This window comes from Mytilus californianus, unplaced genomic scaffold (assembly GCF_021869535.1).
Source record: "Mytilus californianus isolate M0D057914Y unplaced genomic scaffold, xbMytCali1.0.p SCAF_1, whole genome shotgun sequence".
NCBI classification, from domain to species: Eukaryota; Metazoa; Mollusca; class Bivalvia; order Mytilida; family Mytilidae; genus Mytilus; species Mytilus californianus.
Window position 1 is genome coordinate 72,864,003 of NW_026262581.1, and position 14,292 is coordinate 72,878,294.

Genomic DNA, 14,292 nt, shown 5'->3' on the forward strand with positions numbered 1-14,292 from the left:
AGTAAACCCAAACATTTTAAATGGGTTGCGTACATCAAATCCATTCTTGATGAAAGTGGTCTTACTTTTATATGGAATGATCAGATACCTATGAATAGAGAAATGTTGAAATCTCTTGTCAAACAAAAACTTGTGGATCAGTTTATACAACAATGGTTTTCTGTAATTAATAATTCTTCAAGAGGAGAATTCTATGGTAAATTCAAAAATATATTTGAATTAGAACCCTATCTACTACGATTGGGAAATACTGATAGATTGTATATGGCTAAATTTAGATGCTCAAATCTTAAATTCCCAATTGAAACGGGAAGATGGAAAAATATTTTAAAAGAAAATAGGATATGTCATCTATGTAATCAAAATATTGGCGACGAATATCATTATATGAGTGTTTGTTCACATCCTAGTGTGTCACTTCTTAGACAAAATCTCGTACCTAATTATTACTTACAATATCCTTCAAGGCAGAAATTAATCGGTTTACTTTCATTGTGCAACATAAAGGTGTATAGGAAAGTATGTACTTTTCTTAGAAAGATTACTTATTTGTTGTAGATACAATTTTTATACATTATATATATATTTAGGTACTCACAATCACTGAATAAATAGGAAGATATCTGTACAAATGTAATCCTTTAAACTTAATAGGTAATATATATATATATATATCTCAATGTCATGAAAATCACGTGCTATTATACATTACTCTGCTGTCGATTTATGTGTATACTTTATCATGTTTTGACCTCTTGTACACGTTTGTGTCTGAGGAAATAAAATATTTTGTCTTGTCTTGTCTTGTCGTGACATGAGGAGACCGGTGTACTCGAACACTTAGAATGTGAAAACTAAGTTATATTTTGGGAAATTGTAACATGTTAAGGACTTTGTGGAACACTCCAAAAATTGGTGACCCGAAAGATCTTTAGTTTTGTATGTACATGATTTTTTCCAATATTTTTTTATCAATATGCAGCAAGGATTGGCATTTTTTAAATTTCAGTTTCACAAGCTACTAATGCAATTATCTCGATAAATAATGAACATAAAACATCGTGTATTTGCATGTATATTTTTAATAACACAGTTTAACAAATAATTTCTTTAAAATGTACCATTATTATTTAGAAATAACTTTTGATCAGTATCGTCATCGGCATTGTTTTATTATTGGTTTTCTCGACTCTATCATAAAAAGAGTGAATTTTCTTTTGTTTTCGTTCATTGGATATCCCACTGTACTTTAGACAAGTGAACATGAAATCAAACAGACCTAGAAAAATTGTCATTATACGATTGCACGTGTTTGCCTGTCTTTTTATATTTTTATTTATGTTTATGTCGGGTTATATGGCCGTCGGCAGTCTTAGGAGTTCATCTCGATGGATAAAAGTCTAAAATACACACGAAAGGCTGATGATACCTTTTAACGAGTTTGTGCATTTTTAATTATTTCTTTTGAACTGTTTGTAATTTAAATTTACGTGTTAATATGTTACAAATCCAATATGTGAATTATGGTCAAATCGGTGAACATGAATTTGACAGCTATAATGCCACTTTAAATTTTACCTTAAAATAAAGATTTACACTAAAGTTATACACGTTGATATTTCATGATTTTAATAGATAAATCAATATTTAAGTCTTAAATAAGGTTTAAAATTGGTACAAATCTAAAACACTACTCATAGATCCAGATTCTTTTGATATTTTAAAACGTAAATATTTTAAAAAGGAACCCTATCGAATCCTGTTTCTAAATCATATCATCTTATATCTTGTTCTATGAGTGTTATACACATATTTGCGACAAGGAAATTCTAATCCAGGGGCCGTGTCAATGAAAGTATCCTAAGACATGTCCTAAGATATGTCTTAGGACATTGTTTAGGATGGTCTTAGGACGTGTCTGAGACATGTCTTAGGATGTAAAACAAAGCTATCTTAGGACAGTCCTAACTACGATGGTCCTAAGACCATCCTAACATATTCATTAATTAATAAAATATGAAGTGAATGAAATGAAATATTTTTATGCATTTCTGTATATATTCAAAGGTTTTTTGTTGGTGTTTTTTTAGGGGGGGGGGGGGGGGTCTCATCTGTAATGAAAAAAAAACCCACAAAATAAAGGTTTTAACATATAATAATAGAAACATAATATAAACTGTTAAAATGAAAGAATAAAATTCTTTAAACGATTAAATTAATTGTCTCAAAACTTTTTAGAGGCTATTGTCGTGCTGCAATTTAACTATATAAACTAGTTTTGTACTTAGGTCCACTCGATTTCCATTCGTATACTGAATCAACATGAGCAAGAAAAGATCTCCAAATTTTTCCGAAATCGAAATTCAAATTATGCTGGCCGAAGTTGAAAAACATAAAGAAATACTATTCAGCAAGCTGTCAAATGTTGCGACAAATAACATTAAGAAGAAGACATGGGATGGTATTTGTACAAAGATGAATTCTTCAAATACCCACCACCAAAGAACAGTTGAAGAAATTCGAAAGAAATGGACAACATATATGAGCAACGCCAAAAAGAAAGTGGCACACAATAGACGAGAGGCAAGAAAGACAGGCGGAGGTCCTCCCCCAGAAGACATTTCCTCCATGGAAGATCAGCTAGTAGGAATTATTGGAGACACGTCTATAGATGGAATAGACGGAGGAATAGATACAGCCTCTTTTAAAGAAACGTCGACGGATTTGTCGATGCCGTCATGTTCATCTTCAAGAAGGAGCTCCTACTCTTCAGCAGATGAATCAGGTAATTTGTTTATTTTCTTATAGTTCTTGTGTAAAACAGAGCGAAAAAAAGGGGGAGGAAGTGACGACATGATTGGTTCGACATGCCTGTCTTTGAACTTTCTCCGGTCGTGATGGGCTTGTAATGTTTGCCACTGGGTGTGATCATCAATTAATCGAATTTTGGCTTGAAATACATTTATTCTTCCCGTTTTGAATGATTGTCCTTTTTAAGATTTGAAATATATTTAATAACCATCTGTTTTTGATTCAACTATTTGATAATACACTGAAAACTAAGAGATGTGGGTGTATATAGACCACAACGTCACACACACACACACACACACACAGTAATCGCCAAAATATGTCAACGTTATTCTTTTCATGCATTTTTTCGATTCAAAAAATTGTCTTTATGAATTATCTTAATGTTTAACATTCTATTTCAGAACCATCAATCAGCGGTGCTAGTAATAGAACTACGCCAACCAGAAATATTACCACCACTGCTTCGACCATGGACGATAGTGATTCTCAGCAGCTGATTCAAATTGAGAGAGGAAGGTTGAATATTGAAAAGGAAAGACTGCAGGTAGAAAAGGATACACTGAAATTGAAAGAAGAAAAGATGAGGCTGCTGAAGGAGAGACTTACCGTTGAAAAGGAAAGACTTCGCGTAGAAAAAGATAAGCTATCTGTTGACCGCCAACGCCTTCAGCTGGAACAGGCCAAAGAACAGTTGCGTTTGGCCCAACTTGGTATCAGTTTGCATATTCCAGAAAACTCAGATCGAGCCAGTGAACACGAGTGATACATTGCTATTTCTATCATATTGATTAAATATACTTTTTGTCATAGTTCAATTTTGAATAATCATATAGTTATCATTTTAGTAAATAATTTACCTTATTTCCTTTGACAACTATAAGCTATAAGTATACAATGATAATTTCCGTTGAAAACTATAAGTTTACAATGATATTCGCTATACTGGTTTGTTTTGTATACTCTTATTTGTCTTGGACATTTTCTTTTTCTTTTTTGCCATGTCTTTGTCAGTTTTATATTCGACTTGTGAGTTTGAGTGTCCCTTAAGAATCCTTTTCCTTTCTTTTAAACCTAAAAATTGTTAAATTCCTTTGTACCACCAAATAAAATTTTATTGGTTATATGTCTGTGAGATAGTCATCCAGGTATCAGAATATACAAGAATACATGCAATGAACAACCCATTAGTGATTAAAAAAGAAGGATAAGAATATTTTTTTTATTAATTGTTGAATCTGTTATTAATCAATCTAGTACGAATAACTGCACCATCATTTTGGATACCAACATATTGCTGTCCACCAATGTTTCCATGATCTCTTGGATTATCGTTTCCTGGAGGCAATGGAATTCTATTGTCAATACACATGTTGTGTAGAACAACAACAGCTACTATAATGTCACAACATCTAACTGGGCTGTACAACAATGTTCCTGCAGTGGTATCGATACATCGGAAACGAGATTTCAACACTCCAAAACTCCTCTCAAAAGCACATCTTGTTCTCATATGGCAACTGTTGTAACGTTGGTCTTGTCTTGTTGGGTTTATGACTGGTGTTAGGAGCCAAGGTCGAAGTGGATATCCACTGTCCCCAAGAAGCCATCCATCGCTTATGTCTCCGTCTTCAAACATTTCACAAAGCCTTGAATTGCGCAATGCAAATGAGTCATGTGTACTACCAGGCCACTTTGCCACAATGTTTAAAAACTTCAAGTTTGAGTCACAAACTCCCATTACATTAAGCGAGTGGTAATTTTTTCTGTTTACGTACAAGTGTTCATCAACAGCTGGGATTTTGATACGCACATGAGTACCATCAACAGCACCAATAACATTTGGAAAATTTGAAATGTCATAAAAACCTTGATTTAAAGCTTGAAGAGATGCTTGATCTGTGGGCATCGAAATGTATTGATTGCATACATTTTTCAAACATTGTGTGACGTCACGTGTAATAGTAGAAACACTAGCCCTAGAAATACGATGGACATCAGCATTAACCAGTTGAAAGCTCCCAGTCGCATAAAATCTTAGGGCTACCATTATTTGTAATGAGACAGGAAATGCATGGGACCTTTTAGTCGGCCTTGCGAGCTCATTTTGGATCATTCCACAAAGTTCTAGAATCATTGGTCTTGAAAGTCTATATTTACGTACAATATCAGCATCGTCCAAATAGTCTAATGTCATAATTTGAATGTCCTAACTATACTAAATTTGGAGATCTTTTCTTGCTCATGTTGATTCAGTATACGAATTGAAATCGAGTGGACCTAAGTACAAAACTAGTTTATATAGTTAAATTGCAGCACAACAATAGCCTCTTAAAAGTTTTGAGACAATTAATTTAATCGTTTAAAGAATTGTATTCTTTCATTTTAACAGTTTATATTATGTTTCTATTATTATATGTTAAAACCTTTATTTTGTGTGTTTTTTTTTCATTACAGATGAGACCCCTCCCCCCCCTAAAAAAACACCAACAAAAAACCTTTGAATATATATACAGAAATGCATAAAAATATTTCATTTCATTCACTTCATATTTTATTAATTAAATAAATATGTTAGGATGGTCTTAGGACCATCGTAGTTAGGACTGTCCTAAGATAGCTTTGTTTTACATCCTAAGACATGTCTCAGACACGTCCTAAGACCATCCTAAACAATGTCCTAAGACATATCTTAGGACATGTCTTAGGATACTTTCATTGACACGGCCCCAGATGCAGATATTATCTTGATGCTATTCTTTCTGTTGCTATGTCCAACATTCCCCCCTCAAGGAGAATTGAGCAGTCCAATATGACTTGAATTTTGTCAGGTACCTCATTTTTCTATCAGTAAATTTGTGTATTTATATTCATCCGGGGGGGGGGGGGGGCTAAAGGTCCTCCATGGAAGCTATCCCTGTTGTTTCTAATAGTGTACATTGCAAGAAAAAATATCTTTAATCTTCATCTTTTTGTCCACATAGGTACGCTTTTCTTCTTCAATTTCATAATATTTTATGACGTTAATAAATTATCCTTAGAAGTTTATACGATATTTTATGAAATTGATAAGATATCTTTAAACTAAAAAAAAATATATAATATATCTGTTATGGTGTCATCCTGGTTTGCCCACATTTAATTGCAGGTTTATAAAAACATAGGGTGTTTTGTTGTTTTAACAATTATAGTTTATTTCTGAATTATAGTCATATTTTTACCTTTATTTTACCAGTAAAATTTTATAAAAGATATTTAAGTTTACTGTTAAATCAAGGAAAATGTGCAAAGATATTTTATTAATTTACCAGAGAATTGTATTGAAGTTGACAAATATTCAAAAAAACTTTTTTTTATTAGTTTGACAAATTATTGACATTTTTTTAAAATTGCTGGTACATTCCAAAAAAAAATTATGTAAAAATTAAATATCGAAACTTGAGAATAAATAAATGTAATTTAAAATTCTTTTTACTTATTTTTTTTATTTTAATAAATATTTTGTTCTGAAATTTACACCCAAGCTGTTAGTAATTCCACACACAGTTCAGTAGCACCATACTGCATTTATAAAGAAGCTTGCCCATTGCCTAGAGTCCCATAACTGAACTTGCTAAATCAGCAATAGAAAATGCCAAAAAAAAAAGGAAATGTGGACACTGTAATCAATTTGACATTGAAAATAAAAAAATGGGAAAATTACATGCCCAGCATTGCCTTAACAATAAATTATGAGAATTATTTAATATAAATTTCAGATCCTTTACTTCATTATTTATCAAAGAGATATATTGACAGGGTATCATTTCTTTGTGTTAATTGTTAAACCTAGATTTAAAGATTATTAACATACATAAACTGACTTGGAATACAGGCCAGTGTTTCATTTAAATTGGACAGAAGTAAAAACAAACACATTTGTTGTATTCTTTTTCTTTTTTTTTAACTCACCAAATACCAGAAACAAGGGCAACATTGTAATTTTTCACTATTGTAATAGAACATTTACAATAAAACCCCATAACTCGGAAACGTAAAATCTATAAATGGGGAATGTGTCCATGGGACACAGATATGCCCCCGCTTGCATATTATATAAAGTTATAAAGGGACATAACTGAAGAACAGTAAAAGTGACGCTACCCAAGTTTGTACTTGATCTGAGTTTTGTGGCAATAAGTATTTTGTATAAGTCTCATAACATTTGGTTGAGGCTAACTTAAGTTAGAAAACAGGAACGAACAATTCAGCAATTTTTCCATTTGTAAACAGGCATAATCTGATGTTCAGTAGTTGTCGTTTGTTGATGTGGTTCATAAGTGTTTCTCGTTTCTCGTTTTTTATATAGATTAAACCGTTGGTTTTTCCCGTTTGAATGGTTTTACACTAGTAATTTTTTGGGGCCCTTTATAGCTTGCTGTTCGGTGTGAGCCAAGGATCTGTGTTGAAGACCGTACTTTGACCTATAATGGTTTACTTTTATAAATTTTGACTTGGTTGGAGAGTTGTCTCATTGGCACTCATACCACGTCTTCTTATATCTAATAACACATACAATATTAAGACTAGTGTGAGCATGGCACAAACTAGCAAAACACTAAACTAGATTATAACTGGGGCATAATATATTGTTAGTATAGTAGTTCCAGATTATAAGCACATGCAATAAATAAATCAATATATATCATCAGATTTCCATTTTTTAATGGACTAGTAATTGTTATTTTCAAGGGTAATGTTTCCAGGATTGTATTTTTCAACATATAAGTATTTATGATATTGTTTGGAGATAACTGTAAAGTAGGACCTTTCATGAATTTTATTCATATTAGAACCAGAGATATATAATATGTTTCTGATAGAACACAAAGAAATAAATTGGGAAGGTGTATACAATTTTTTCTGAGAAAAAAATACAGTCCAAACTTGGATTTGTATTTCTTTTAAAATTACGATAATAGAGTTCTCCGAGTTTATAAAAGCATTCGAAGTACGATCTTTGTATGGAAGTTGGCCCTACTTAACGGCACGCATACATTTACATGCTCATATAAAGTCAAAGTCAAAGTCAAAGTCAAAGATTTTATTGATATAAAATCCAAAATATCATGGATTGTCATCAACACACAAACAAAGAACAAACAATAATCATTATACAATCAATTATATGTACATAAAATGGTAGTATATATGTTTAAAATAGCAATACAAAACATGAAAAGAAATATAAAAAGGTATATAGAAAATTTTTTCCCCTTACTGAGGAATACAATTTATATAATACATAACGTAAATTAGTGAACGTCTGAACTTGTACATCTCATTACATGTAATACCTTTTATGCAACATTTACTGACACCATAATCATTACTTTGAAATATGAGATGGAATTTTTTAAAGATTATTAAAAGAAAGTAAAATATCTGAAATATTCTGGAAAAAATTTATTCCACAACTCATTGAGTTTGGTATATTTTATGGTAAAGTGTAATTCATCTTCAACTTCAAATTTACAAAGGGGGCATAATCTGTTTTCTAAATCATCTTTCTATATCTGCCTTTTTCAATCATAAGGATACTATTACTTATCCTGATTCTTAAAAAGTTTGAAATTTCAGCTCTGTCTACTGATATCTAATTTTAAAAAGTTCTCCATCTCAAATTTCTTCTTCAAATCCTTGTAGGTTCTTAATTTGTTTCCTCTTTTATCAATAACATTTTTTGAAATGGAATGGTGCCAAAATGTTATGAAATCGTTTTTCAGTTTTATATTTATAGCAAAAGTTAGACGATTTTTAACTGAGACTACTATAACACTAGGATAAAATTTGATAAAAATAGGCAGGACAGGCCCCGGCGCCATAAAACTATTTGAGTAATTTTTTTTTGCTCAGCCTGAGAATTTTCTCAATTTTTTTATTCTCAGCAAAATGCACCGCCATAAAAAAATTCTCAGAAATTTTTTGACTCAAAGTTAAGAATATTCTTAAATATTTGAGTATAGCCAAAACCATACTTAAGTATAAAAAAAAATTCTTACATGTTGCTATTAAGGGTATTTTGATAAAAAAAATTACAACTGTTAATAGGGTTTTTGTTAAAATTTGGTTAAAATTTGCATTGAAGAACGTCACTAATCTGCACAAATGAAAATGTATCCGAAAAAAAACATACACATCTTTACTCAGTCCAACATTTTTTGTTTGGTTAACGTTGTCTTTTTCATATATTTTTTAAGGATAAATACTCAATATCAATTTTGTCAAAAAGTGTAAAAATTGAGGTTTCAGGCTTTTTCCAGGGTTCATAATTTGTTGATTTATTTAAAATAATTAATCATACTATTGTTAGAACAATAAAAAAGTACATACGGTGCTGTGATACTATGAATTTTAAAAAAGATTGAAAGACTTTTTAAATCTAGTGTGAAATAGCTTCACTGCTCCTTTGTTATTGTATGAAATCACCCACATTTTAGTGGGCATCGGATATTTGAGCGAAAATAATGATGTGATGCAAGAATCTCAAAATAATTGGAAGCCAACATCCAAATGCTGAGGTATTCAATATAGAATTAAAAGAATTACATCAGCATCTATCAAAGGTGAAAATGCCATTTTAATATTTTTCTTCATTTTCTGTAGACACTTTTCTAAAATATGCTATAAACAGAAATGATAGTGGTTTTTTTTTTAAAACAAAACAATCTAACAACTACAAAAGTTATTTAATATAATCATGAGAGCATCCAATATCTTTTATAACCAATAAAATCCATATGCAGCATCTGCTATTCATAGAAATAAATGAATAAGTATGATTTTTGTAAAATGAGTAGAAGTATGTTGATACTATCAAAAAATGCAATATAGTAGAAATATTCCAAATATGGCCGTAACATTTTCTTTGAACATTGAACAATTTAGTAGCATACAACATAATTTGACCTTTAGAAATCAAAATATGTCTTATAATTCTGTGATAGCATATGAGAATTAAAAATTTGTTGGTTGTAGCATATTAATCTTACCGTATTTTAAAAGAGATCACAAAAAAGCGACCAATTAAACAGCTTCTCATTGTAGATACTCCTACTCTAGTAGTATTATGCATTATATATCCCGCTTGAATATCAGATCTTTATTGGAAATTACCCAAGATATACGAGGTGATTTACAGAATAGAAAATCCCCCCCCCCCCCCCAATAAAAAAAATGAAAAAAAAAATGTGCAAAACAAAATTAAAGAAAATAGACTGAAAAATTGGGTGCTAAAATGTATATATTTTTTATATATAAATTAAGAATAAGGTAAAACGAATGTAATATTGAACTGATCGTAATCGGAATTGGTCAATTGATGTACATAAGCGATGCAATTTCTGTACATTCGTGAGCATCAGTATATTGCTCCAAAATCACGATCTTGCATGAAGAGTTAACAAATCTTGGCGTATCATTTCGTCCCCTATTGCAGTCAAAGTCAACCTTGCATCCTTCTCATGTATTGTGTCAGAAATGATTACACATTACAACACTGATAAAACAGTTCGTGACAGAGGTCAGACCAAGATGACCATTGACAACAAATAGCTCTGCAATAGTGGAAAACAAATTGAAAACAACAAATCAGAAATATGACCAAAAGGACTTTAAAATAATAGCCAATTAAATGAGTCGAAGGTCAACTTTGCCCGATGGAGTTGAAATCTCAGTTTCTTTATATTTTCAAAATTTATAAATGAACAATTAACGGGAATTAAACAGAATTGCAGAATCAAAAAGTCTCTTTCGCCAGCATGCTTACTACGTATTCGGTTTCAGATTTGTAAGATCCATAATTCATTGCAATTTAAAACTTCAATTGTTTGGTAAGGGCTATTTGACTGATACTCGAGGACGGATAACTTTGTCTATGAATTTTTGGGGTGTATAGCATTTTTTGTTCACTACCAATAAATGTTAAATATATTTTAATATTCTCCAAAATAGTTGATAAATAGGCAATATTTTATATTTTGTTAGACAGTTGGTCTATCAAGGATAAAATCTAGTTCAGGAGGTCGATTTTTTTTCTATTAGTTTTCAGATCTCTCTTAAAAAAACTACTTTTTACATCGCGATGACCGTGAGGGCATTCCAATGTATTGCTATCGCCTAGATTTCCATTACGTAACTTTCGTTTTGGGTTTGTAACCGATCTATAAACATGATAAATACGCGCACATTAACAAGTGCAAAATAGCATTCCTTATTTTTTTGTTACAAATGCATCTCTTAAATGAATACTGAAAAAAATATTTTTGTTTAGAACATAAATTAATCATGTTAATAATATGAAAATGTTTTGTCGTTAGATATATATATAAGTAAAAAAATCATTGATAATATCTATGCACACGTACCGAAAAATTGTGTTAACCCATGCGGAAGAATATCTCAAGAACATTTTGCAGCAATCCCCGCAAGGACCGGTAACTCTGCATGGAATATTGGTTTTGCAGGAAAATATGAATACCTGCTCATATCCAATCTTTTAGAAACATCGAAATTTTACAGAAGAGTGTCCACCATGCACTTGCACTGCACTATTATTAGAATAGAATGATATACAAATGGATGAAAATTATATATACATGTAACTGTTATATTAATATAATATATAACAACAAACCAGTGTATACTGATTTGTATCACTACAATATAGTAGTTATTACGTTGAGGTTGAATTTCCTGTCATTTATTCATTATCCACGCACGAACTTGTCTCAGATAAAAATATATCTCTGTACAATAACCTCAGTTTCAGGTATAGAGATGTGATTTTTTTCTGAGACAAGTGCTTGTGACCATCCACAAGAACTTGCGGTCATCCGATGTTCAGTACATCAGTACTTTGATTACAAATGACTACAGCTACCTTAATTAGATTGCAGTACTGGAACCTCATATCTACAAACCAAATACATGTAATGTCACCCTACTAATACTACTGATTATTATCTCAGATATCCAAATTATTACAAAGAAAGTAAAATAATTTCCCCCCTGTTTGGTTTTAAACAGATATTAATCAAAATTGATTAATGTATCATTTGTGCAGTACAGTGACAGATTCGGGGGAGGGGAAAAGGGGGGGGGGGGGGGGGGGGGGGGTTGTATTACTGGGTAATGTCGTCATACATATGTCTTTGATACAGAAAAAAAATCTATCATGTCAAAATCATGATACAGAAGGAAATTTCCATATGCACAATTATAAAACAAGAATCATTTACAGAATAAACATTTCTTACTGAATAGAGAAAAATGGCCAATAGAATTACAGAATATGGAAAAATAGAACACGCTCCCCCTTTCCCCTTATCAAGACCCTCATATATCATTGTGACGGATAGTTTTGTTTGTTCTATTTAACTGTTTTTATTTTCGAAAAAAATATTTGTACAAGGTGTTGTTAATAAATGTAATGGACAATACCGGTATATGCCATGCCTTCTCACACGACATCGTACTTTCATTTTCTCTTCCTGTACAATATATTAAACTCATTATGAGGAGCAATTTTTATGACTACTTGCATAATTGTTAAATCGTCTTCAATTCTGTATCAAATTTATATTAATTTTAAAAGTTACATATCTTTAGTATTAAAAAGAGATTAAAATTATTTACTGGCATTCATATTGATATAAAAATATCCGGTTTGTTGGTTTTTATTTTTTGTTATGTTTTGTTTTTTTTGTTTTTTGGTAGATCTGAGAAAAAAGCAGCTCTGTTTCACTTTAATAAACAATTGGCTTAAAATTGTCACATGGTGTCTTCTTATGTCGTCTGAATACATAATGTATGCCATTGATCCGTAATATGTTTATTTGGCATACCATACTCGATAGAAGTGCGGACGTGAAAGAAAGCACTCTTCACGTAAACGTCAACAAATGTTACATTCCAAGGAGATTACATTTCGAAGATTTCGCCATTTATAAAGCATAATCATTAATACGTGTATCTTAAGACAGAAGTTGTATGAGAAATATAAAAAGTTATATATATTTATAACAAGCTACGGGTTAATAACTCAAATATTACAAGATCTTTCTCTTATAATTTCAAACAATTATCCACACATTATTTGTGACTTTATATCCTGTGACTTTTTGTCAGGACTGTGACTTTCTGTCCATTTACTGATGCTTACAAAATGCTACTTGTCATTTTATCTATCATAGATTCTTTTTATGTTTTACAGTGTTGCTAAAGAGATAAAACCTGCATTTTTGCGAAGTTAGGTACACTTTTTAGTTTTCAAACAGCTATTTTACCGCTTACATCACTGAGAAAAAAATTCTCAGCTGAGAAAAAAAATTCTCAGCTAAGAATATTCTCAAAGTTGAGAATATTTTTTTATGGCAGAGAAAAAAGTTCTTATTCTTAGCTGAGTAATATAATTCATTCTGAGAATATTTTTTTACTCAGAAAATAAAAGTTTTATGGCGCCGGGGCCAGGATTTTTGAGTAAAAAAAAAGGCAGGATGAGATTATTTGCCGAAAAAAAGGCAGGATGACAATCTATGTAAAAAAAAAAGTCAGGATAAACTAAAAAAAAAGGCAGGACCGAATAGAGTGAAAAATAAAAAGGCAGGACCGAATAGAGGGGAAAATAAATAGGCAGGACAAAATTTTTCATCATAGCCCCCCCCCCCAAAAAAAATCAAATGGTAGCTCCCTAACCCTACTCAAAAGTTAATAGCATCAACAGAACATGAGATCCGATACCCAATTCTCCCAAAAGTGCCAAATTTGTTGCAATTTTGTTAACTCCTAAGATGTATTTAGAAAATTTAATTTGAACTTTTACACGCTGATGAGGCCCCTCATGGGGGTGTCCAAGTAATCACATAATCACAATTTTTTGGCCAATATAATCACCGTGGCATCACATTAATTATTTTTTTAAACAAGATAATCAAATAATCAAAAATACAGTCCTAGATTATCAAATAATCAAATAATCATAAAATGTTTGGTCTGGTAATCAAATAATCACTATAAAAACGGCCAAGTAATCACATAATCAAACACACCGTGAGGAGGCTCGTTGATATGAAAGATCTAGACTCCCATGGAAACATTATTTTTCAACAAAGTATCTTAACATAGAATTTCACTACAGTAAAGAAGTGTAGGTTTTACACATGAGTCAAATAATTTAAGAATTGGTAATATATTTAGTTTGTCTGAATGCAGTGTTTTGTGATCTTTTGTAAATGCAAAATGATGCGGCTTTCTTGGCTTTTTTTTACATAAATATTCAGTGCTTTGGTGAAGCTACCTGAAGGTTTAAATAATACTCCAAGATATTTATATTCTTGTGTAATTTCTAGTATATTTTCCTTGTACATGTACTTAAAATTGTCTTTTTTAATCACTCTTCAAGATTTATTGAACCTTTGATTTGTCATGTATATGACGAACGAT

General features: G+C 31.2%; 1 protein-coding gene across 1 annotated transcript; it reads right to left on the reverse strand.

Moving 5' to 3' along the window:
- Nucleotides 1-3,997: 3,997 nt before the first annotated feature.
- Nucleotides 3,998-4,594, reverse strand: LOC127723821 (putative nuclease HARBI1). The gene has a single exon (XM_052230551.1). The coding sequence runs from the start codon at nucleotides 4,550-4,552 to the stop codon at nucleotides 4,037-4,039; it is 516 nt and encodes a 171-aa protein (XP_052086511.1). The 5' UTR covers nucleotides 4,553-4,594; the 3' UTR covers nucleotides 3,998-4,036.
- Nucleotides 4,595-14,292: the final 9,698 nt, after the last annotated feature.

Bases quoted from the DNA above. Each gene is read 5' to 3' on its own strand.
- LOC127723821 (XM_052230551.1), bottom strand. From the start codon at position 4,552: ATGGGAGTTTGTGACTCAAACTTGAAGTTTTTAAACATTGTGGCAAAG.